Raw genomic sequence first — 26,700 nt, forward strand, 5'->3', positions numbered from 1 at the left:
CTTGGTGCCAAAATACTATTTGATGCCTGTCCGAGTTATCACTACTTGAATTCAGTGAAAGGTGCAAAAGAAATGGGAACAAATGATGTGTTGTTTTTGGAGCGACACACAGCTGTTCTTTCTTTCATCTCATTTCTCTCAGGTATTTGATTGCTTGCAGCTCAACACGCCACGACCCATCATGTCCGCCTGCCTGGCCCCACCAAACCGCCCAGACCCATTCAGATCAGGACCACACCCCACTAGAGATCTGGGTAGCCCCACTTGGAGAACACAAACCATTCACCCTCAGGTGCAGCCAAGGCAGGTTGTCCTCCAGCTTACACAGGAAGAGGACCAGGCCGTTACTAACCTGCTGAAACTGCACTACCAAATGGACCATGACTCAAACGTCAGTCATCCTTGTGCTAAGGATGGTGAGGAGGGGTACAAACCTGCTCGTGGTGCACTGATAGAGGGAACGGTTTGGTCAGATGCAGAGCTTGAAGTCGCTGACACTCTCTCGAGTCAATTAAAACTAAATTATGTTGACTTGTTGAAGGCCCAAAACCGAAATGAAACAGCAAACACTCCTCCTGGTCTTCTGCTATGCCCAAGCCCTCAAACACACCAGGAAGCTGAAGCTCCACTTGCATTAGGAAGTAGCGCCGTTCCCCTGAAGGACATCCCCAGTGATCAAGAGCAAAGTGAGTGTCTTTGAAGGGTTTATGGAAGCAAAGGAACAGAGGCTCTCAGATTTGGAGGGCGATGCCGTGGACGTGCTCCTGAGCCTTATGGATGTTGATATCACGCAGTGACTGTGCTCAATATTTCTGTTCTCGGCTCTTGTGTTTGAGCATTGTATTTGCACTTTACCCAGTTTTGGATTTTGCACAGGTTCCTCTGACAGACGAGAACTTTATAATGTTCAGTAAACGTTACTGAGAAACAAAGAGCCAGTTAAAAAGACAAAAGGTTTTATTAAAATATGTCCTGAAGGAGAATCACCCTGTTGTAATTTACAACATACTATACAGACCAGACCCCATTTCCTGATGCCCTGCAGGGGGAGCTACAGCACCACTCCACGGTGGTGGACAAGCTAACAAGCTAGTCAAAAGCACAACTACTAAAAACATAAAAAACAAAGTTCAAGCACAGTTTGCACATGCTGAAAGCATAAACCCCGTACTTCACAATTGTGTACTTCTGTTTTCAATTAAAAGGCACTTCCTGATTTTATGTCTGTTTTCTGGTGAAATTTTAAAACGTTAACATCTTTCAGCTGAGATGCATTTGGGGGTTTTTGTGTTTTTTTTAAGACTCCTTCTGTTCTCTAATCCGGCCAACCAAGTGTCACGTAGCACTAAAAAACAGGGCATTGTTTGTGTATTGACAACTAAACAATGTTTCCAGCCAACACCCAGCTCCTGTCTGAGCGTACGAGCGTTTGAGCAATGCCACGAATGACTGGCATGTGAGTTTGGCACAGCAGTCTGTGAAGAGGTGTTGGCGTGGGGCTGCACGGAAAACAGGAAGAGGTGGATCCTTGCAGTTAGGGAGATATGTAAGCTAATCCTCTGCTGTCACATACTTTCTGTTTCTTCTGCTGAAGTAGCACATGCTGCAGCAGCTCGAGTGTGTGTCCGCCGTCTCGTCGTGGTCGCCCTTCTGCTTTTACCTTTCGTTTCCTGTTTGCTAGAAACTGGCAGCTCACGTGGCACAGTCCCTGAGTAACTGTCTTTCTCAAAAGTGTCCACGTCATTTACTGTAAACATCTACTGAAGCGTGCGGGTCTTGCTGTTTGCAACCAAAGTCGCTGCTTGCATGACTCTGTAGCGCTCCCGGAGGTTCCTCCTCCTCACGTGTTCGTTTGTGATCTCGATGACATTCGCTACGGGGAACCAGCCCTTCTGACCGTCCGACAGGCGGGTTCCTTCATACAAGCCTATTCGGGGGGGAGGGAGAAAAAAAAAAAAGAGAGGGGAGGAGGGGGAGGAGAGTGGGGAGAGGACAAACAAGGGAAGGGGGAGATATTGGCGGTTTCTGCGTCGTTCATGCAAGAAAGTCAAAGCAAATAAACTGCTAAAGCGAGGGTTGGAGGATGGAGGCATATAAACAAGCAGAGTCCAGGGAGGTGATACAAAGTCATGTTAGTACATGTAACTTTTTCTGTGTAACAAATGTTAATAATAATAATTAGTTTCGGTTTCAGCTGCCACAGCTTGTTTTCTAAAGATAAACGTTTCCCACCCGATGCTCTTACCCTCGTTGGTTTTGCGGATGACGTTGATGATCTCAGTGGGCTCCAGGCTGAGCTCGTCCGCTTGCTGGGCGATGTACTGCTCCACGCACTGCACCTGAGGACAGTCTGCCATCCACAGACACATATAAAATTGTAAACTTTCATAACTCGCATAACACTCGGTGTGTGTGAATTTTGTATGCGCTTGTCCTCACCCCAGTCCTCGTAAATCACTTCCTTATCATCTCTCTCTTGGTTGGCCGTGTTGGGGAAAGCTGCCATCCACCTGTCCATGTCCGACCTGTTGATGGAGACGGCCACAGTTTAGTCTCGTTACCAGTGACGTGTAATTCCTGATGTAACAGTAGGAAGAGTTTTCACCTCCTTCGAGGTGTGCGGAGAAGAGGAGGTCAACAGAAAACCATAGCAACCCGTTTCTGCTCACCGCCTTTACGAGGCTCAACATGTCCCACAGTCTTCTGAATCTAAAAATCCTCACATTGCATTTTGGCACATCTCTGAAAAATGTTCCCAGCATTATATTTAGGTTCATTTAAGTTTAGCAAATCACTTTTATAATGGTTTGGTCAAGAGATCTTGAGTTTAACCTTGATACGTCGCCAAAACTACCAGTTAAACAAACAGGCGTGTGTTTGGACTGTGGGAGGAAGCTGGAAATACCAGAGAGAACTCAGACAGACACAAGGCGAACACGCAGGACGCCAGGGACCTTTTTACTGTGCTGTACAGCGCTAACCACTGTACTGGGTGCTCTCCAACTCTCACCCTATGACGGCTCAGACAGGCTTCAGCCTAACTGCAACCCCGAGTTGGATAAGCAGAAGTGGATACACGAATGGATCGACATTAGATGTTTTTGGCCTAAGTACTAAATTTGAAGGATTTATTCCCTGGAGTCACACATTATACTATTAGCATAGTGGCCGATATTTGCATTTTACTGGGATGGTGTTAGAGGAAAACTATGTCACCAAACTCACCAACAACACATCCTCAAAATGTTTAACAGAGAAAATGTTTTGCATAGAGCATTATGGATTCTCTGGCCTCAATCACATCCTGGACATGTTTTTGATTGCTCTGGATCACCTAACACTGGGGATATTTTATAACCTGCAAAAACATCCTAACAATGTTTCCGTCAGATCATGTTGTCATCAAGTCAAAGTCAAAAAGACCATATTTATCCTCAAGGGGCAATTAAGACACATGATACCTTGCCAACCATGCATATAATAAACAAACATCACAATGAAAATTGTTTGAAATGACAAACATCCTTTTTTTCCATGTTTAACTTCCCTGTAAGCCGGTTGTAGCAAGTCTGTCAAAATCCAGGACGTCAGCTTGTATGCTCTCCAAACTGGCTCCCAGGCATGAATCAGGGGGGCAGGACTTTGCATATGTGTTTGTTGTATTTGGTTCATAATTTCACTTAATTTTGAATGTAGTGTGAATGTTTTTCTTTGTGCTCGTAAGCTTTTACTTTGAAAGTCAGAACAGCTGTTCATCCAGGGCAACATTTTCAAGGAGTGGCCAGGCAGGAGTGTAATCTAGTTACACTTTTAGGCCAGAACTGTTTCTTGGTGGATCTAATTTCTCATTTCCATCTCACGTAACCTTTGAGTCACTCGCAGTTCATCTACAATTTTTCCTTTTAGGAAATTAAATGTTTCTTTTACATGAGTCAAATTACCCGATTCATGCTGCTTCTATGCAAACAGCATGAACTACTTGAATTGGACTTTGACTTCATGTCTAGTTTTTCCCTTATTTTCATTCAACATACTGCAGATGTTAGAGTCAAGTACATGCTGTTCACACACACACACACACACACGCGACCACTCACTGAGAGGAAGCTTTGATGAGCCGCTCAAACAGGCGTCCCTGGTGGTTTTCCAGCAGCGTGAGATTGAAGCAGTGTTCGAAGGGGCTCCCACTGGTCCCGCTTTCCTCTATTGGCTGCACTTGCACCAGAGAGCGATGGGCATGGTCGAGCACCACAAAACGCTCCGCGCTGTTTGAGACAATGTAGACAAAAGCTAATTACAAGAAAAATATGAGAAGGAAAACGGGTCTAGCAGGAAGCAGGTATATCGCATGCTGTGTATACTCTTAACGTCTAGCACCTTTGGCACCACCTTCCCTTAAATTTTAGGGAGTTGGAGTTATTTAAACGAGTGATGACACACATTTAACTCTTTCCCCATAAAGACGACATTCGGCGACCTCCCCTGTAATGAGCTCACTATATATCTATAAAGATGTAATAGTTTGGCAAGTATTAGAATAGTTTCTGGGCTTTTCCAAGGGTAGCTGCATAGGCAGAGACCACCCTCACAGTGTTTAATGATTAACCAAAATGTATAATTCTGAATTAGTGCATAAAGCTGAGGCTAGTAAATATCTCCAGTTTACAGATAGGCTTTGATATCCACTGACATCAAGCAAATTTATGTAGCTGTTGTCACAGAAGCAGAAAGAAGCATTTATTAAGCTGTAAAGGGACTGAATGCATGATGTGTACAACATCTGAAAAATTCAGTGTACGCTTTCAATTCTAATCAGAATCTAACAGAACGAATCAATAATGCATCAAAGATGGGTCAACAAATTAAGAGCATTTTATGTTGTGTCAGTTTTGTTTTTGAACCTAACCCCTTTTTGGCAGCGATGACGAGCAGGTCGTTGAACAGGAAGAAGTAGACGGGAGTGAACTTTGCCCTCATGTTGAAGAGAGTCGCTCCTTTGGACATTTCCTGGAGCTCTCCCTTTTTCTCCAGATATCGAGTCTGGGAGATGATGGGGATGGCCTGAAGAGGACAGGTGGCATTTACGACTCTTCAAAATAAAAGAGATCACATAACCTGAATACAAACGTCAACACTGCCGTTACCTTGAGCTTGTCAAACTCCAGTGTCTTAGAGATATGAATCAGCTCCTCCATCTGTTTCATCTTTCCCACCTCTGTGTTACACACATCAATGATCTGAAACAAAATGATGAAATCAGTTAGCAGATCCCTTTTATTTTCACACTTAAAAAAACCTCCTCTCAACCATCCTTGTATAAAACCGTGTGTGTCTCACTGGGAGTATCAAGTTTATTCCTCTGGCTCTTTTAATAAACCTAATCTCACCCTGCCACTGCCCTCAATGGCACCTGTGACTCACTGAGTTGATTCAGTAGGAAATCCTTCATTCAGACAATAGCTGACATCTAATTTCCAGAAGCATACGGCACACTTTAGACTCAAATATGCCGCATTTGCAGGCAGAAGGGCGGTTGAGGAGTGAGGCGTGTTTACCTTGGACACAGAGGCCAAAGCCTTTGAGGCTGTCTGCTCCTCTTTCGTCCCCTCTTTTGTTCTCTTCAGGATGTTCTGAAACAACAAACAACAACTTTCTATTTCTGCAAACAGACAAACAACATTACCAGGAGACATTTTTCCACCAAAACACAAGCAAGGTTGTGAAACTGGGGCGAGGCGAGTCTGTGTGTTTGCTTATAGGTTAAAGGATCAGCGAAGGCTAGAGTGTGTAAGATTACGCTGGAATGAGGGCATGCCACACATCCGAACACCGTGATGAACTCATGCTATTGCCTTTCACTGACCCTCAGGAGAGAAGGGTCAGCTATGCACAATGTACTGTGGCGTTTTGTTTGGCACTTAAGTAAAGCACGTAAAGCTTACAAAGGCTGTCACTCATCTGTGAGTTGCTGAGCTTTTTCCTCTCAGGAGAGAAGCAGAAGCAAATAACCAATTTGTCACTCTGTGGCCTAAACATGCACTCACATGCCACCTAGTTAGTAAGGGCTTCACTAGTACCAGGTTTGACTCCAGTTTGCCTTCAGACCTGGCTTAGTTACTTGTGACATAGATTCAACAAGGTGCTGGAAACATTCCTCAGAGACTTTGGTCCATGTTGACATGACAGTGTCACATAGTTGCTGCAGATTTGTCTGCTGCACATCCATGATGTTAATCTCTAGGTTCACCATGTCCTAACGGTGCTCTACTGGTTGACATCTGGTGACTGTGAATCCTGAAATATTTATACAACTGTGTTTATGTTGTTTTGAATGTTGCAGCAGAAATTGAGATTTGTCAAGCCTGGAACATTTCTCTCATCTTCTGTGGTTTAATATTGAGCCCAGACAAATTGTAGCCTTAGTTTCCTGTTATTAGGTGACAGGAGCGGCACCTGGTGCAGTCTTCTGCGGCTGGAGCCCATCTGCTTGTGTGTTCAGACATGCTCTTCTGCATACCTTTGTTGTATTGAGATGTTATCTCAGTTATTATTTTGTGGGAAAAATCCCAGAAAATCAGCAGTTTCTGAAATACTCAGACCAGGCTTGTCTGGCACCAAGAAACATGCCACGTTCAAAGTCGCTCTAATCATCTTTCTTCCCTACTTTGGTGTTCTGTTTGAACTGAGTTGTCTCCCTGTGATTGGCTGATTAGATATTTGAAGTTAAGCCCAGAAAGATGATTCTGATCATGTGGACATTTCTAACCTTTCATCACTCATCAAAGTGAATTGATCATTAATATGCATGTGTCATGAGCACTGATCAATGGCCCTGAATACTGTTGACAGAGAGTTGGGGATTGGCTGCAATTACAGAACTTATGTTAACTAACAGTGGAACAGGTGTACCTAATAAAGTGACCGGTGACATATGCTAAGGCATAGAGAGTGAAAACTGGGTGATGCTGCACACCTCAATGAGCATTTTGATGCGTGTTATTCGCTGGAACGGCAGTAGCAAGAAAGACATGAAGGGCAGCCGCTGGCACTGAGGCGACTCTTGGAGACGAGTGATTACTGCACTGAACTGCAGGTTGCTCTTCCTGTAAATACACCACAAAAGTAAAGATAAGGTAAGACTTTGTCTCCAGTTGACACAGTTGGTACCCTGCCAGCCTGCACTACTTACAATCCTTTCTCATAGTTGCTACGGAAATTCTCAGAGAGTTTGAACCTGATTCAAGTGAAACTCTGGTTGCTTACATGAGCTCAGTGAACATCTTTTCCTGGTAGATCTGGTTGCGTACGTAGTCAATGTAGGCGGGGAAGTTGTGCTGGGCATGGTAGTTGATTATATCACAAATGTCAGAGAACACCACGTCCTGAAATATGCGGTCCTCCAAGTCTTTCAAGAATCTGTTGAGTCGGATAACAAATTTTCAGAACTTGCAGAAAACTGTGCACAAGCCTGTTGAACCATAAAGAACAAGCTTTACATTCCTGTCCCAGTTTCATCTCCAACAAGTGACCTTGCAGCACTTCACATCATAAATCACTTTGGAGTTTCTGTTTTTTCCTTATCTCCCTTCACCCTTTTTTTCCTCACCTCTCGCTGACTTCACGGATCCTCAGGATGTTGGAGAAGAGAGTCTTCCTGTCTCTGATGATCATCGTCTCTTCCAGCTCCCGGCTCTCCATGAAATGTTCAGTCAGAACATGAAGAGATCGCAAGTAAGAGGCCTCTGATGTCAGGACCTCAAACATACTCTGTCAGGAAGAAGGTGAACAAAGCTGCACATTAAAGGAAATCAAGATGACACAAAAAGCAGGATAACTGCAGGAAATATTTATGATTTATATATGATTTTTTTTTTTAAAATAAGAAAAGTTACACAGGTTGTGAAGGGCTCTTGGGAGCTATTTATAAACAACTAAAATCCAAGATCATCATTTCAAACAATCGTATGGATGTGTCAGCAAACGTCTGGAAGAATACACAAACTGTCACCCTCAGATCAGAAGAAACTGATAAGCAAGAACCACCCAGGAACCACCAAGGCTCAAGCCTGTGAGGAACTGGAAACTGCTGAACACCAGCATCCTGTCCACAGTGAAGCCAGTTTCACCATGAACTGAGAGGGTGTCGACCAAGAAATATGTTTCCGCTCCAAAATCAGGCTCAAATGAAATTTACAAATACATGGATAATACACGGAGACCAAGACTGAACTATTTGGCCACGATGACAAGAGGAATGTTTGGAGTAGCAAAGATGAGGAGTTTAAACCTGAGAACACTGCATCAGCTGTTGAGCATGGTAAGCATGGTGGTGGTAGCATCAAGCTCTGCGGCTGCTCTGCTGCCAGTGGTACCAGTATATTGCATAAAGTGGCTCGAATAATGGAAAAAGGACTACCTCCAAATTCTTCAACTTCACCTCAAATCAACAGCTAGATACTTGAAACTTGGACACAGCTGGGTGCTTTAAGAGGATGATCCCAAACACACATCAGACTGGTTTTGGGATGGATAAAGCAAACAAGCATTACGCCTCTGGCATGGCCATTCTTCATGCCCCGACCTCATGTAGACTATGCTTAAAAGACGGATTTATGATACAAAGCAAGCAATTTAAATGGAGCAATTCTGCCCAGAGAAGTAATCAAATATACAGCCAGAATGATGCCAGATGCTTGATGATGGCGATCAAAAATGTCGAGTCAATGTGCAGCTTGTCATTTCACTAAATATTAGTGAGGGGTGTATTTAAGCCTGTATCAGTACTTCAAAGGTTATTTACCTTTACAAATTCTGTTACTGGCACTACAGCTTTATAACTAACTGTAAAAGCTTTTCTGAACTTCATACCGGGTGAATCAATATGATGTAATAGCAATGAGTTAGACAGTGTGGCTAAATGGATTCTAATTCATGGAAAAGCATTATATTATTAGTTTAAGATGTGTTTTAAAACTTGATCCTGCATCTCAGATTTCTCCTTTCAGCCTTTATTGATTTGTCTTTATGGAGCCTCTCTGCCATGCATTATCATCTCCTCTCCTCCACTCCCTCACCTCCTGGTACTTGCACTGGTCAGAGCTGAGATTCTCCAGCACCCCGCTGTCCCGCACATTTGGGAGTTCCTGCCACAGAGTGCTCTGAGCCGGTGTGGGCACCGGGCTGCCCCTCGGTCCTCCATTTCCAGGGCGACGACCGAGGTGGTCCATAGCATAGTCCGCACTAGTTTTGCTGATGTTACGGCAAACTGTCTGGCGCCGGATCTCTTTTGTAATGACAGAAGCCCGGTACGTCTGGTAGAGAGGTTCTGAAACAGGGAAAAGAGTCAAACATTTTCCTGATTACTACATATATTCATAAACATCAATCACTCTGCTTCCCAGTGGACCTGCATAATCAGTTATCAGTAAACCAAGAACTACTCGTTTAACTTTTTGGTTACGTTTTAGGCTTTCCTTTTCTTTTAACTTGAATTTTATTGCTACTTTAAAGCTATTCTTCAATTGTCATGCCTTAGCTTCAACACTGTCACCGTCGCTCTTTGGCGAAGAGTTTCCCAGCAGCATCACTTCCTGCTGGGAGGTAAAGCCAAAAAAATGTCAGAACTGCATCTTTTTCATTAAAATGCATTCGAGTGACAAATAATAAAGTAATAAATTACTTTGTACAATCAGTGATTTGTTCAGTGAGAGCAAATAAGACAGTGCTGTATATAGTACGTAATCTACTGCCTCAGGTACTTTGGAAATAGGACAACATGCAATACATCTTAATGGAGTCGATGAAAATACAGATGAATATCATCAGATTCAATCACACTGACGATAATGTGCAAAGAAACTGATTAAATGGAGACAAATATTATGGCTCATAGTAAAATTCACCAAATGCGTTTCCTATTTAAGATACTAGTAATGACATAAACCTGCATCCAATGCAAACGCTTGAAATTGTCTAACTGGAACTACATATCAAAATCTGGTTTTTGTAGGGACAGAAGCATGTCTAATGACACTCGACATTGAGACCAGTGCAAAGTTTCTCATGCTTCAGGATTTCAGCTGCTCAACAGTTCATCAGGACTGTTTTTTAGTGGGTGAAAGGTTTTGCAGGCACATCCTGTTAGCACCTGTACTCATGTTTTACCAGCATTGGAGTTTCAGTATGTGGAGAATGTGACAAGGTGACAAGAAAGAGTTTCCTTAATCTGACGTCATGCAGGTGGCATTTGTTTGTTGCTCCAAAACCTGCATGTGCTGTTGAGCGTTAGCGGCGCCTTCACAAATGTGACCCAGGCAGTGAATTCCGACTGTACACAAAGACAGCCAGGCAATGACACGATCAGAACAACTGGACTTTCCAATATTTCCAATGTTTTTTTTAATCTTAGCTTCACTGTCTGCAAATATCCTACGAAACTACGTCCAAAATTTTTTTGTTTATTTAACAGTTTCTGATGCAAAAAGTAAAACTAAACAGCACAGTGTTGCCCCAAATCATCATCCAGCAATCCTCTCAGGTATGATGGCAAAATCCCTGCTCAGCGCAGCCACACATGCCTGTAGGTGTGACCTGACCAATCAGCAAGTGAAATTTGCCCCTTTATTGATGCTGGCAATTTTTCCCATCTTTAGCCTGTGGCGATAAGGACGCGTGGACTGTGAGCGGATTATTGTAAATGTAAAGGCATGTTTATTAGAAGTTGAATCATTTATGGACTTGTTTTGGAAACAGGGTTACAGTTGATAGATCTGGGCTTGTTGTGGCTTGTTTGTTTTGAGTGTCAGCCTTACCATCCTGCAGACGAGCGTCGAAAATGAACCCAATCTTCCTCCTGATAGGATTCCTCCTGTCAGGGGACATGACATTGGAGAAAAGGGTTAACAACTTACAAATGCCCCCTTATTAATCTGTCAATACTCTCAATAATATAAAGGCTGGTTTAAAGGGTAATCCAGGTGAAAATCTTTATTTTTCTTATATAAAGACATTGTGTTAGCTCTTCTCTAAATGCGCTCTACCCTGTTTATCCATTTGTAGCTTGAGCCCTCCTACTGTATTTTTTAGCAGGTTTTTGTTTAGGAGCATCTTTGGAAATATACTGCATATATTTGTGTAATTTTATCTGAGGAAAATATAAAATATTTCCACACATATCCTTTTAAAATGGAAAGGTAAAGATGCTGACTCACTTTTCTTCGCTTGTGTCCTCCTTCTCTTCCTCTTTCCCTCCATTCTCCTCCCCTAGTAAAAGAAGACATGGCTGCTTTTAGTTAAACAGATATTACCTGTATGCATCATTCACAGCTCATGTCAGGCACACAGAATCCTCGTTCAGACCTTTTTTCAGTGTGAGGGACTGCGCTGAGGCAGTGCTGAGCCTCCTGGGATCTGCCTTTGGTGGTGGTGGTGGGAGTCTCTGAGGTTGGAGGGAAATGTGTGGAGGTGGAGTGTGGGCTCGCTGAGGGCTCAGTCCAGTGGTGGCGGAGCCACTGGGGGAGGAGGGTCGCAACAAGTGACCCTCCTCCGGTGTGGGCATGGGAAGAGGAATGCCGCCCCTGGGTATTGTTTGGCTACGACTGTCCTGGTTCAAAGGGATCCTCGGGGGGATAGCAGGCGGAACTTCGTCCGGGGTCACTATGGTTTCTCCCTCTTTCTGAAACTCGGACGTGGGATCTGACAGACTGTTGGTCAGTTTGGACCGACGGCCTAGTTTGCACACTTTGATTAGAGGAATATCCAGCTCCTTACACTCGACTGCGTTGTTTTTAGGAGTGGGGTAAATCAATGGAAGCGTGGCCTCGTAAATATTCTCTTCTTCATTTTGGGCGCTTCCGTGCTGAATTTGCGGTGACTGCATACGTTTTGGGGGAATGGGGGGAGACCCGGAGCGAGTGATAGCAAGCGAGGCAAGAATGAAGTGAGGACCCGGGTCCGAACGCCTCCTCTGGTTGTCCGCAATCAAAACACTCAACGACTCGTGGAACTTTGCTTTTTGTTTTTTCAACGCCTCATCCTCCTCAATCGCAAAAGTGTCCTCTGTGTCCTCTGCCTCACTGTCCCCTTCATCCACAAACTCTACTTCCTCATCTTCCCAGTCTTCCTCATCCTCCTCTCCACCCTCCTCCCCAACATCTTCCACGTTCACGGGCACCCATATTAGTTTCATGCCAGGCCGCTGGAGGTGGCAGATGCAGCTGCAGTTCGGGGCGCAGCACGGGCTGACAGGCGTGCGATGACTGTGCTCCGCCTCCACTTTATCTCCTCCAGTAAGCTCAACCTCAACCTCCTTTCCATCAGGCTCTGCGTAAAACATAAGAAACACATGAATTGTTTTGAAATGTTTTCAAAAGGGGAAGAAAGTAAAATCATAGTGAACTTCTCTAATATTTAGTTTCTTTCTTATTTTGCAATTTAAAAAACAAAACAAAACACAAAAAAAAGAAACTGAGCTAATGAGTGGGAATGGCTGCTTTCTGCCCACTTCCTGTGTCCTCAGACAGAAAGGAAAGGTACACTTTCATTAAGAGCTTTGCTTCCCCCCCCATCTTCTCTTCCCATAAATGCTTCACATGCACATGCTGCACCGTTGAGTCAGCACGCGTCTTCAAATATTCATGGAAACATTTGGAGGATCGCATGGGGGAAAATTCAATACTGACAAAAGGAAATGGAGGAGGTGGAGGAAAGAGAGTGGTGAACTGGAAAGATGGTTAAAGGGGTCAGCAAGTAAGCATCTAAAAAAGCTGGGAAATAAAGGACAGTTTTGGTAACTTTCCAGTTAAACCACTAAGGACACTGACGCACTTTGCCATGCTGGTGACATCAGCGATGGTGGTGTTGGACCACCTTTATTTCCTGAGAGTTAAACGAGTGGAATCTCCCCAAAACTATCAGATGCACCGACACAGATACTGATTCAGCTCAATACACTGCACAACAGCCGTCCACAAAAGAAAAGATTCACTTACTGCACATTTGATTTGCAACTGGTTATTGGCCACTAGCACATAATCGAGGCACCGGTTCCAAGTTATATTAAATTTCACCAATCACCATTTTTTTAATCATTTTTACACTAGCAAATCACTAGCAAGACAATAAATATATAAACAATTTAAAATGAGCTTATTATCCCTAAACATTTCTTTAACATCTACTCTTCTTCAACTTAAACTCATTTTAATTTTTTTTTTTTATTACTGTTGAAGTATCTCACAGTAGAAGATCCTCACTATGTGCCTGTGACATTTCTATTTTAACTTTTAATTTATTGTATACTGTGATATTTTTAGATTTTGCCCTGGTGCTGCAACAGAATCATTTCGCTTTAGATCCATTTTATTTAATCTTTTAAAATGAATGAAATCCCTGTTTTGGGGTTCTTTTGTTTGTTTGTTTTTACTAATGCTGACAATAAAAGATATAATAAAAAACTCGTGGTTGTTGGGGTGTGCCGGAATAAATTCTGACCCTCCCCTGCCCTAACAGGAATATTTATTTTTAAACTTGACTGCATGCTTTAGCTGTATTCACTCAAAGACTCAGTGAGGTCATGTTTAAATGTTTTCTGTTTGAACAAGGAAGCAAAACAAGGGAAGTGATATTGTATGTTGGAATGGAAAATTCAAATCTCACATCAGTACCAATGCAACTTAATTTCTTTGGGTTTCACCATGATACACCAAAGAAAAGTGTCGCTGCAGCTTAAACAAAGAGATAGAGATGTAAGAGATCCCTCTAGGATCCCTCTGTCTTTTCCAACAGAAAGTAAACACAGCACACCTAACTTTTTGCTTTCACATTCCTTGCTCTCAAGAGCACGCACACACACAGGATCAGCTGACTGACTTCTTTTATGGGACAGACCATTCAAACATAACCGCACCTCAGAGCTCACTGATTACGCTGCACATTTGACGTTACACATTTAACACTCATATGCCAAGGTCTTTAAATGCACGCACACACACAATTTTTGCATCAGACAAAATGTCTAATAATTCATGTGTGATCTTATGCTACACTAAGTCTTTCTACACCGGGGTCATTGAGAGCATCCTGTGTAATAACATCACGGTGTGGTACGGGAACTGCACAGTACAGCAACAGAAAGCCCTGCAGAGGGTCGTGCGCACAGCTGAACGCACTATGGGAACATCTTTACTAACACTGCAGGACATCTACGCTGAAAGGTGCAGATCCCGGGCCATCAGGATCACTAAAGACTCCAGCCATCCCGCTTACAAACTGTTCAGGCCACTGAGGTCAGGGAAACGCCTCTGTAGCCTGAAAACAAGAACTGAAAGGTTCAGGAGGAGTTTTTACCCACAAACAGTGAGACTCCTCAATCAAAACACAAATCGGACAACATGATGGACAATTCCATACACAGTATATAATTTTCCTTGAGTTTTATCCTTATTTTTATTTGTATTTTTATCATATACATCTGTATTTATGTAAATACGTACACTATAGCTCTTAAGTATTACAGCGTAATATTTTGCACGATATTATACATTTTTATACTTTTATATAGATATTTTTTATTATAAGTTTAGTAAGATGCACAGTCGGGGGGGGAGTACTTTTTAGCCGGAAAAAACATTTCACTGTGTGTTGTACTAGTTATAACTACATGTGACAAATAAATAAAGAATTGAATTGAATTGAATTGAAGTCTGTGAAACTAGCCTAATTATGCTAACTGTGTGTGTGAAGGGACATAAAGACAGGAAATCATAACATCACAAGATAAAACAATTACTGCTGTCATCTGATCTTTGACCAGCTGTTGCAAGAGATTTTTTTAATTGGAGGTAAAGGTTTAAACATGTTTAGTTTCTAGTAAATCAGGTGACACTTGCTTTTGATGTGAAACTGCATTAAGAATGCATTTCTGCTTCTTTTTAAACACTAACCTTACTTCACTCTGACCATCTTTATATCTGTGACAAAACCTGCAGTTAAACTCCAATCAACGCAAATTAAAATAATAAATTAAACTCAAGATAGAGGTATTTCTCCCATATACTTCTCCCCAAAGCTTTACCTGATCGGCCTCCTTCCACGCTGCTTCTGTCCCCCTCCTCTCCTCCCCCAAGCTCCTTCTGTTTCTTCGCCAAGCGGCTCCTCTTCTTAGGGAGCGGCGGCGCTGCCTGCTCTGCCTCCTTCTGAAGCTGCAGTCTAACCCGGGGTTTGGGCTTTATCGTAGGAGGCCTCTTGGTCTGTCTAACTGGCTTGACTTCTGCAGTACCATTGGTGGCCGGTTCCAACCTTTCGGTGGACTCCTGCTTGCTGAACTGGTTCACAATCCTCTTGACCTTCCCTCCAGAGCGTCTGACATTGCTGTCCCTCTCTCCAAGAGTAGGGGAACTGCATTGTGGTTTTGGAGGAATCTCCGGCCTTGGCTTGGCCTCGGGTTTGAAGGGTGAAGTGGATGTTGGCGGTTCCTGGACGGACATGGTGGCAGGAAGGACGTCGTCTCTTCTGATGTGCTTCACTCCCTGCCCTGACCTATCAAAGGCCAGGCTTTTGTGAATGTTAATGTGAGCGTGTCATCATCTCCTGAGGAGTAAAAAGAAATAAATGTTTACAGAGAGGAAATCGATGTTACATAACTCGGTATGTGAATACCAGCGCTGAGTAGGACTTTGAGTTCTTATGTAGAAACCCCCCCTCTGCAAGGCCACAGAGGAGAATGAACTTTACACTGTAATAAGCTCATTAGTTTCTAGCAACTGTATGGAGACGGTAGAGAGTGTTTTAGCTGCTCCTAAAGAAACATCCTGCACTGCACAGTGTTTATTCGCTGTTTTAACGGCTTCAGAACAGGGATACTGGGCATACCTGATGTCAGTAGCAGCTACGCAAGGCCTTTTCTTATAAATAGAAGAGCTTCTGTGCAGAGGAGCAGTGTAGATGCAGAAATACAAAAAGCATTTCTTCTTTTGTGTGCTGTATCTGTGTAACGAGCCCCCAAGGTCATGTGATCAAGTTACACCAGTTCAGTTTGATTAATAGTTAATATTAATGCATCAACAACCACTCGACCGTCTCCCGTGTTGACTTGTCAGCTTAAAAGCCTCACACACATCTGTGTTCAGAGAATGAGCACATCCTCGACAGTTGTGTTTTCCTCCCTTCACAAATATCACCATCACTCGTGTATTACTCAACTTAAAAAAAAAAAAAAAGTTAATTAGGGATGTTAACTGGAGTACTTTACAGTTGTGAAAACGCTGGTCTCTCACACATACACCCTGACGTCACGCCTGCAGTAAATCTGCAGGGACTTAATCTTTTAATCTAGAGGGAACTCGGGGAAGTTTCCATATTCAAAGCACTCTGGTCATTCAAATGAAGCGAATAAACCAGAGCTTTTTTAAAAAGTGTCTATAAAAAGAAACGTGATGACAGCAATGTGGTAGTCCCTTTCCATTCTGGGTGACCAAATGTCCACGCTGCAGATTCCTCTCACCATATGTTTTTTTTTTTTTAATGTGCCCGTTTGTGTGCGCGACAACTGATGCAATAGCAAATCAAAGCAGGCTTAGTCATGCACTGAGTCATGAAGAAAAGAGAACAGAGATCCTGAAAAACATGTTATTTCTGCACTGCTTTGTATATCGTTTTGGTGAATAAATTGAGCGTGTAGCTGCAAGCATTCCGATTTTCTAGACAGTTTTAACTCTGCGATTACACTTTTGATTAGCTGGTTAATCTCTCGAGCATTTAAAATGCTGACAAATCCATGTCTATGTGGTGCTGTAAGCAGGAGCGTCTCTTAAATGACTCATAGATGAGCAAATATGGATTACTTGTTAAGTTTTAACAAGATTTATGGAAGCCAAAAGAGTAACTGATCATAAGTCACCTTAAGCACAGCTGATCACGATTCACTTTTCGCATAAGCAGATTATTAAAGGACCAGTCCACCAAGTTTACAAGTGGAAAGAGACACAACCTTTAGCTGGGGTTACCGAGGAGCAGCTTTCCAGGAGCAGCTTAGGCTTGAAAACTGCACTGCACAGTGAGGGTCTTATCAAAGACATTCAATTACTATAATTACTATACTAATTATTGGAGTGCTCCTTGTTGTGATGATCTGCAGCCCTGTGCCAAACTGAGCATCAGAATGAGGAAGAAAGGCGATCTAAGTGGCTATGAATGTAGCATGGTTATTGGTGCCAGACTGGCTGGTCTGAATATTTCAAAAACTGCTGATCTACTCTTTCCACACAGACATCTCTAGGGTTTACAGAGAACGTCAGAAAAAAGCAGAAAATATTCAGCGGCAGTGCTCTGAGTGAAAATGTCTCATTGATGTCAGAGGAGAATGCCCAGGCTGCTTCGACCTGATAGGCAACAACAAGCACTCGTTACACACCAAGGTATGCAGAAGAGCAACTTTGAATGCTCAACACATAAAACCTTGAAGCAGCAGCAGAAAACCACATTGGGTCCTATCAGCTAAGAACAGAAAGCTGAGGCTACGGTTCACACAGGCTCACCAAATTTGGAAAGTAGAAGATCAGAAGTTTGCTGTCTGGTCTCATGACTCTTGATTTCTGGTTTGACATTTGGCTCTCAAAGTCAGAATTTGGTGTAAACTACACGAAAGAATGGATCCATCCTGTCTCATCAACAGTTAAGGATGCTGGTGGGTTAATGGTGTGAAGCTATTTTCTTATTACACTTTGCCTCTTAGTACCAACTGAACATCGCTTAAACACCACAGCCTCCCTGAGGATTGTTGCTGACCATGTCCTTTATAACCACAGTGTGCCGCTGATAGCTGTTTCCAGCAGGATAACACACCTTGGCCTCTCTGAAATCTCAAAAGTCTGAGCAATGTTTCCCCACATTAAAATATTTGTATATTTTATGTGTATATATATGTATATTAAGGATTGTAAATACATGTAAAACATATTTTACTGTAAAAACTGTTGTTGGAACCATACTGAATTTAACCAGATAAACATGAAGAGAGAGAGAGAGTATGTATAGTTTGCAAACAGCCATTATAATTCATCGGACAATGAGAATAGGACAAATCAACAATTGACAATGACTAATTAATATTGTGCTGAACACAGTCTGATTCAGTAAGCTACATCAGTGTCAACTGTTTACTATCATAGCCAAGTGGCCAGCAAACGTACACAGAAGTTTTCACTATCCCTACTAATTAATGTTATCTTGTTGTATCTCTGTTGAGGTCAGTGCCATACTCTACGCTGTTGCATGCTGGGGCAGCAGGTTGAGGGTCACAGATGCCAACAGACGAAATTAACTGATCCACAAGGCCAGTAATGTTGTGGGGATGGAGCTGGACTCTGTTTGGGTGGTGTCAGAGAGGTAGATGTTGTCCAAGATAAGGACAATCATGGATCATACCTCCCACCCACTCCATGACGTACTGGCTAGTCACAGGAGCACGTTCGGTGAGAGACTGAGATTACCAAAAAGCACCACTGACCGACACAGGAAATCATTCCTGCCCGTTGCCATCTCCCTGTACAACTCCTCCATCTAACACACTGTGAACACTGCTGTAGTGGCAATTCCTTTGTTTGACAAACCAAACATCCCACAATTAAACGTCCACAAGCCACTGCTGCACTGAGATAATATTTTGTATGCAGGCAAAAGAAGTCCACGGTCCAAACTTGAAGGTTGCGTTTTTATGGTTCATTCATCCAGTTTGGCAAACAATAACAAGATCCATTTTTTGTTACTTCCTGCTGCTTCTCCTGCTCTGGTAAAAAAAAACCATAGGCCCACCCCAGTGCATGCTGGTCCTATACCAGTCTCTTTATTTATAGAAACAAAATGGTCCTACAGCTCTTACTGACTAATTTAACAAGGTAAACACCAAACAAACAAAACATTGAAACAAATATTAACCTACAAATAAACGTGTAAATAAACCCCAAAATGTAAGTGAACTAACAACAAACTTTAATTTCAAAATAATAAAAATAAAGAACAAATAGCTCCAACAACTGCAATAGTTACACCCTTTTTACACACGCTCTTTTCTACTCTGTAATATTCATGTCAATTTTCTTGATATTTATTTATAACCACCTCTGTTAATTCTTGATATTTATAACTGAGTGATCTGTATATATTAGTGCTATTTCTTAAATGTGGAAAATCTGTAACATAATGTATTGTTTGGAGTTTAGTCTGTTACTGTTACTATTTTTACAATTTCTTCTTGGAGCAACTGTAACCCACATAATTTCCTTAGGGATTAATAAAGTATTCTGATTCTGATTGTTTCAGGATGACCTGCCATTATCCAATCACACATCTGCTTACCTGCATCTTCTTTTCTCTTTTTTCTAAACTGAGCACCTGATGGCTTTGAACTTTTCTTGTCCATCTTCCATTGGTTTTAATTTTATACTCCAGTATGAACACCCATCCTTCAACCCGAGGATCACCACAACATAACCTAATAGACCTACACCTTACACACCCTCCCCTTTCGGCCGGTTGTGTGTGAGACTTTAAATCATCAAACTGTAAATTATACATTTTAAATTGTTATTGATCCCTTTACCCCTACGCCTAAAGTGTATATTTATTTTCTTACTCTTCTTATAGTTATTGTTTGTTTACTTGCGCTGCTGTAACTGGAGCCTCGTCGTCTCGTTTCTCTATATACTGGACTGTATGTAGCGAAGATGACAATAAAGTTTACTTTGGGGAGGGCGCCCTCCCCGCAAATGGGCAGCAGAAAACCGATCGGTGCCTATGCCATCTCCAAAATGCGCTGGCTGATGTCGGGGCAGCTCGAGTACGAGCAACTTCTTTTGGAGATGCCCGTGGTACCACCCCCACCACGCAACCGCCCATGTCGCCCCGATCAAAAACCGCTATTGACGACAGTTTTATAAAAGATTGAAGGCTTGGTGTAAGAAATACATAAGCTGTTCTGTCTCAAGGAAACCACATTTTAAAGATATTTGTCATCTTTATTATACTTACACATGCAAACAGACAAGTCACTGTGACCATAATAGCTCCTTGACTCAGAATCTGACTAAAGTCAACCGCACACAAACACCAATAGACAGTTGTTACTGAAAGAGTGCACCAGCTAGTCAGACAGGTTTGGAGGGCATGTACACGATGCACAGCTTTAAACAAGGAGACAGAAAAGCAAGAGTCTCACATTTCAACAAAGTAAATCAAACAGTGCTACACCACAATCACCCCCCTAACCCCATCCTTGTCTTTTGTTTCTGTGTCACGTTATGTGTTTTTTGTTTTTTTGAGTTTTTAAGTACTTTACAGTTCTTAGAAATATGTTGAGGTATAATTCAGAATTAGAAGCATTAACCCATCAGGAGCTGTAGCAGTGTGTGTGTGTGTGTGTGTGTGTGTGTGTGGGTGTAGAAGCAGGTCTTTCCACATCTCACTCCAGTTATCATCACCGTCCACAGGAGTAACTTATAAACCTTTAACAGGAGGGTGTGTTTGCTCACAAAGAACTTGTGTAGACGTTAAAATAAAACACTCTAATGCACTTGCAGATAAAACAACACACTTTAAGGTCACGTTCCAGACATTGCTTTCTTTCAAGCAGTGGCCAACAGATTTCATCTCTTTTGTGTACATTTCTGTTGACCTGTTTAGCTCAATAGCTGCATGCTCCAGTCTGCTGGACCATACAGATGCTCAGGCTGGGTCAGTGGGCCACTCATTCATTTCACTCAGTGTATTTATCCTGTAAATCCAATACATACCAGATATGGTGTCATCCCCTAAATCAATCCAGCTTGAGAACAATACTTAAGTGCCTTTAGAGAGGACGTCCATTAGCACAGTGTTCTGTGTGTGTGTGTGTGTGTGTGTCCACATTATGCCATCTGGTCTGAAGCCTAATGGATTGAGTGTGTATATAAATTGGGTATGGGGGCTTTAAGAGAGTCGCTCTACCTCAGCAGCATCAATACTTGTGATGTGGATGGAAGCTCCACGTTGGCCAGGAAGAGGAGACAGGAAAAGGTGTGCCAGAGAGGAAAACATACACACACAAACAGCGCGGTGGGCTCTCATGGAGATCGAAAGAAACAGAGTTGGTTGATATGAGGAGAGAGCATACTGTTATGAATAGGCTATATAAAAATGCCCACATTAAGACCCACCAGATGTGGATGATCCTACAAAGAAGCATGATTTTACTGTGAAAAACAATCTTCTTATGTAGTGAATACAAAACAATCACTGTTTATAGACTAGAGCACTTAATGGACTTATGAGTCCATAACAGTCTCTGAAATATAATCTGAAAAGATAGCATAAAACCACAGAAAACTCTGCGCTAATACAGTCTTTAAAATAACCACTGTTAAAGTTTAACACTGTCACTGTATCCCAACATATTCCACAGAAGGAACAGGTGCTCGCGGAATCCAGCAAAGTGCACCTGTTAAAATGCCAAATATAGACAAAATCTCCATATAAAATATAATTACACAGACAGAAACTCACCAGTGTTGTTGAAGACGGGTCTGAATGTTTCTCCTCAGTCATTCGGCTTTAGTGCTCGAAGTCCAACATACTCTGCTTATGTTTTGTAAGAAAATCGAAAGCTTCGGGATTAAAAACCTGTCCACAGCTCACCTACATCAATGAACTTTAAACTGTGCTCGCGCACGAGAAGAAATAAATCGGTAGTTAGACAGGCTGTTAGCAACAAATATCCAATAAAAACAAAACCAGTTCAGTTCATTGTTGACAGGCTTGCTGCCTGAGCACCCATCACCCCTCTCTTGTTGTCTCGCCTTTGTTACCAGCAGAATATGAGAGGTAAAGAAGGAGTGCAGCTGCCCCCGAGAGCTACTGCTGCCAAGCTAACAGCAGATAACTGCAGCTTCCGGTACTGTTTTCAAAATAAAACTACGGCTTAAAAACGTAAGGTGGGGGATGACAACAAAATCAGCAACTGTGCGAATTAATATAGTGTGTATATGATGTATATATTGGGTATATACAGTCTTGGTTCAAAAAATAAATATTTTAGTTTGAAATTGTAACATTGCAAGCACAACTGTTGAAGCGGTTTAGCCTTTACTAATGGAAATATGACTGAAAATATAATTAGATACTACATCACACAACATGCCTGTTGTATGTTCACCAGTATGATAATGATGAAGCAGTAATCTCAGTTAACGTGGTTTTATTAACCAGCACAGCAGCAGAGAACTTACATGCTTGGATTCAATAACGGAATGGCGCCTATACCACTCAAAACATACACACACCTACACGGAGGTACGGCAAGCTGATTAGGACAAAATACCAAACTAACAGCAGGTTATCTACATCCCCCTTCTTTAGTACATCCCCAACCGGATATAAAGTTTAATGCATACTGAATAATAATAATCACAGCATAAAAGGTGACATACGCTGACCCTTAGGAACATTTAAATTTGCAACCAGATGGAAGAAATAAACATGACAAGAATATCATTTTGCTGTATAAAGTTAAATATGATTACTACTGAAAATCACCTCAAACAGAATTTAACTTGAAGCATTGACATCAGTTACTGTTGGCTCAAACATCAAACCTGAAAATGTTCTGTGTTTTAACTAGTACCCAATTAATCCCTATATCTTGGATTTGGTTTGCACACACGACCAAAGTGTGTCCTGTAAACACCATCACTCTTGGAAGGTCTTGGAGAATGCAAAACATCAGAAGAGCTCTCAACATGAGTGCTGTCTTTAAACTGTTCTACATCATTGTTTTCACCCACAACCTGCAGTCCATCATAATGATGATGATCAGTGTCTTTCTGAACAGTAACAGGCTCAGACACAGGCAATATGTGTCTGCGATTTCTCCTGTAAGTGTTTCCATCTGACTGTACCAGGTAGGATCTAGGTTCTTTACAAAGTTCCTTCACCACACCTGTGCGGTCATAACCCTGTGGGGTCTGTAACCTCACTACTTGTCCTTCGTTGAGAGGTGGAAGTGGTCGGCTGGATCTGTCATAACAGACCTTCTGAGTCAGTCTCTTGTTGAGTAGTTGAGCTTTCACTCTCTCAGATTCACGGTGTTGTGGTTTGAGCAGTTTCGTTGTGATTGGGAGCGTGGTTCGAGTCTGTCTGGATAGAAGTCGTTCTGCAGAGGAACCCAGGTTCACATCACGTGGAACATTCCTGAGGTTCAGCAGGTTGAGAAATACATCAGTGCCATCTCTGTGTGATTTCTCCATCAGCTGTTTAGCACTGCGCACTGCTCTCTCAGCAAGCCCATTGGATTGAGGATACTCTGGACTGCTGGTGACATGTTGAACGTCCCACTGTGAAGCGAAGTCTTTGAAACGCTGGCTTGTAAACTGCCTGCCATTGTCTGAGATCAGAGTGTGTGGAGCACCATGAACTGAGAAGTGTCTTTTCAGCTTCTTGATGACTGTCGCTGATGTCAAATCCTTTAGCAGGTCAATCTCAAACCATCCTGAGTATGAGTCGACTACTACTAAATAGTGCTGACAGTGCCACTCAAAGATATCTGTAGCCACAGTTGACCAAGGAAGCTCTGGAACTTCATGCAGATGAAGGGGCTCTTTTTGTTGATGAGGTTTAGTGCTGTTACACACTGAGCAGGAAGTAACTGTTTGTACAATATCTCTTGACATGAACGGCCAGAAGACGATCCCCCGTGCTCTCCGCTTGGTAGCTTCTACGCCGGGATGTCCTCTGTGCATGATGGTGATGTAGTCTCCTTGCAGTGATTTTGGGATCACGGCTTTGGAACCTTTAAGAATGATGCCATCATCCACAATCAGCTCATCCCTGAAAGGAAAATATGGATGAACTGCTGTGGGAAGGTTGTGGAGTCGTTGTGGCCAACCATGATTGATGAACGAGCTGAGCGCTTGCAGTGTCTCATCCTCAGCTGTGTGTCCTTTAAGTTCCTCCAGGCGTGAAGAAGAGATGCAGCTCACCGTCATGACATCAAAGTTGTCCTCTTCTTCAGGCTGCTGGAAAGTGGAGCTGTTGGGAGCACGAGACAGTGTGTCAGCCAGATACATGTGTTTTCCACATTTATATGTGAGGGTGATGTTGTATTTTTGGAGCCTTAACAACATCCTCTGTAATCTGGCTGGTGCAGCGTGAATAGGTTTCTTTAGTATGGTGACCAGTGGCTGATGGTCTGTTTCTACGACCACAGGCTTGCCATAAATGTAGTCATGAAACTTTGTACATGCGAAAACAACAGCCAGCAGCTCCTTTTCTATCTGAGCATATCTGGTTTCAGTGTCTGTCAGAGTACGTGAAGCATATGCCACAGGTCGCCCTTCCTGTAAGCAAGCTGCACCAAGACCATACTGTGATGCATCGCACATTAGTGTCACAGGTTTGCTGACATCATAATATGACAGAACAGGTGGATTAGACATGTGCTCTTTAAGTGCTTCGAACGCAGTCTGATGCTGTGTGTCCCACATCCACTCGCTGTCCTTGTGTGTGAGCTGTCGCAGAGGAGCTGACAGATGGCTGAAGTTTGGAATGAATTTTCCAAGATAATTGACCATCCCCAGGAACCTCTGCAGGGCTTGGACATCTGTTGGAACTGGCATCTCTCTGATTGCGGCTGTTTTGGAAGGGTCTGCTTTAAGCCCCTCGCTTGTGAAAATGTGTCCGACATAACTGACCTGATTCAGCCGGAATTTGCACTTTAATGGGTTTAGTCGCAGGTTTACTTCTCTGGCATGATCAAGGACTTTTCTCAGGTTGTCGTCATGTTCTTTCATGGTTCTTCCGCCGATGAGTATATCATCAACAATGATGGCACATGGATACCCAGCGAATATCTGCTCCATGGCTCTCTGAAACACCTCGCTGGCAGCGTTAAGACCAAAAGGCATTCTGAGGAACCTGAAACGACCAAAACAAGTGCTGAAGGTGGTTAGCATGGATGATTTTTGATCCAATGACACCTGCCAAAAAGAGTTCTTAGCATCCAAAACAGAGAACACAGTAGCATTAGACATTATTGCAGCCACTTCTTCTACTGTGCGCATGGGATGGTGTGGTCTTTTCAGAGCAGTGTTTAAATCTCGAGGATTTATGCATATCCTGATTTCATCTTTGCCCTTCTTGTTGGTGGCTACCATGGAAGACACCCAGTCCGTCGGCTCTGAGACGGGAGTAATGACGCCTAATTTCTCCATCCTGACCAGCTCTGCCTTGACCCTGTCTTTCATGGCCAAAGGGATGCGATGTGCTGGGCGAACAACTGGTTTCACATCTGGGTTCAGTGTCATGCGATAGGTGACTGGCAACCTCCCAAGCTCATCAGAAAATAAGTCGCTGTATTCTGTGATAAGCTGTTGTGACAGGTCATCTGCAGACATGCTCAATTGGTGGACGTCATTGCTGAATGATACAAGTCCCATTTCTCTGCATGCACATAGTCCAAGTATTGGCTGAACATCTTCATTAATAACAAAGAATGATAGCACATGTGGCTGCCTATGCAAAAAACACTGCAGCTTAATTACACCTGAGGTTTAAATCTTGCTGCCTCCAAATGCTACTAGGTTAACGAACTTACAATGCCCTTAACCTTAACTAAAACTCTGTGTTTCATGTTTGGACTTCGATTGGGATTAGTTGTTATCGGACTCTTACTGTGAAAATATTTAGTGGACGTTTATTGAAACTTTGCGCATATTTGGTCTTCCAAAACAAATAATGCAAATGTTTTACTTCTGATTTATTTACGCGTGATAGTGTTGGTGTAAAACCAGCACAGGTGTCAAGAAAGTAGGTGCACCTGAACTTTTTTTTGTCTCCTACCCCCACCTAGTGTCTGTTTTTTGAACTGCAATGAACCGTCCATTATTGGGTCCGAGCGATCAGTCCAGCCGCACCACACAACACGTAAAGTGGGCTTTACATGTCATGTTGAGGTTCGGATAATGTGAGGTGAATGGTTTCTTTTGGGGTGGGAGTGGAGGACATAATTGGTGGCATAATGTCCCTTATTAATAATTTGAATTCGCCATTAATATTGATTGAACTATTAGCCTATGACATCATTTTGAGACAGTCTCTCCGCAAATAATATACTTTTCGGAACACCGGAGTTGACTTGTAGTCCGATTTGTTGTTGTTTGTGTTTCGTTTGTTTTTTCTCTAATCCACGGAGGCTCAAAATTGTCTTGCGTAGTCTTTTAACTTAACAAGACCGAGTCCAGATCTCGTTAGTGATCATGATTGGCTGCAATCGATAGTTTTCCGTCGTCATGAACTGAGAGGGGGCAAACAAAGAAAGAAGGTCAGGCGAGTAAAAGATTAAGCTACTTGGTCACGATGACAAGAGGTATGTTTGAAGGAGTGAATGTGAGGCTTTCAAACACAACAGCACTGTAGCAGCTGTCGAGCACGGTGGTGGTGGTGGTAAAATAGTTCTCTGGAGCTGTTTTGCTGTCAGTGCTACTGATACATTGGATAAAGTGGCTGGAATATTGAAGAAGGATTACCTCCAATTTTTTTTAACTTCATCTCAAATCAACAGATGCGTAAAACCTGACCATAAAAGATAATATTAATAATAACAACATTAATTTATATTATAATAGAAGCTTATTGACGGCTACCAAAAGCATCTTGTTGAAGTGCAAGTTACTAAGG

At 42.6% G+C, this 26,700-nt stretch overlaps 2 protein-coding genes across 2 annotated transcripts; both read right to left on the reverse strand.

Annotated features, from left to right (window-relative positions):
- Positions 1 to 939: 939 nt before the first annotated feature.
- On the reverse strand, positions 940 to 21,882 carry arhgef15b (Rho guanine nucleotide exchange factor 15b). The gene is made up of 16 exons (XM_040043424.1): positions 21,535 to 21,882; positions 15,074 to 15,588; positions 11,359 to 12,321; positions 11,211 to 11,262; positions 10,812 to 10,867; positions 9,075 to 9,325; positions 7,607 to 7,767; positions 7,264 to 7,416; positions 6,974 to 7,103; positions 5,556 to 5,630; positions 5,145 to 5,237; positions 4,907 to 5,061; positions 4,098 to 4,265; positions 2,440 to 2,525; positions 2,246 to 2,350; positions 940 to 1,927 (listed from the first exon to the last, which is right to left on the reverse strand). The coding sequence occupies exons 2-16, from the start codon at positions 15,483 to 15,485 to the stop codon at positions 1,758 to 1,760; spliced, it is 3,030 nt and encodes a 1,009-aa protein (XP_039899358.1). The 5' UTR covers positions 15,486 to 15,588; positions 21,535 to 21,882; the 3' UTR covers positions 940 to 1,757.
- On the reverse strand, positions 19,922 to 25,418 carry LOC120740971 (uncharacterized protein K02A2.6-like). The gene is made up of 2 exons (XM_040043538.1): positions 22,749 to 25,418; positions 19,922 to 20,137 (listed from the first exon to the last, which is right to left on the reverse strand). Exons 1-2 carry the CDS (start codon positions 25,416 to 25,418, stop codon positions 20,087 to 20,089), a joined length of 2,721 nt encoding a protein of 906 aa, XP_039899472.1. The 3' UTR covers positions 19,922 to 20,086.
- Positions 25,419 to 26,700: the final 1,282 nt, after the last annotated feature.

The sequence above is a fragment of the Simochromis diagramma genome, unplaced genomic scaffold (genome assembly GCF_900408965.1).
Source record: "Simochromis diagramma unplaced genomic scaffold, fSimDia1.1 OVJJ01000656.1, whole genome shotgun sequence".
Taxonomy (NCBI): domain Eukaryota; kingdom Metazoa; phylum Chordata; class Actinopteri; order Cichliformes; family Cichlidae; genus Simochromis; species Simochromis diagramma.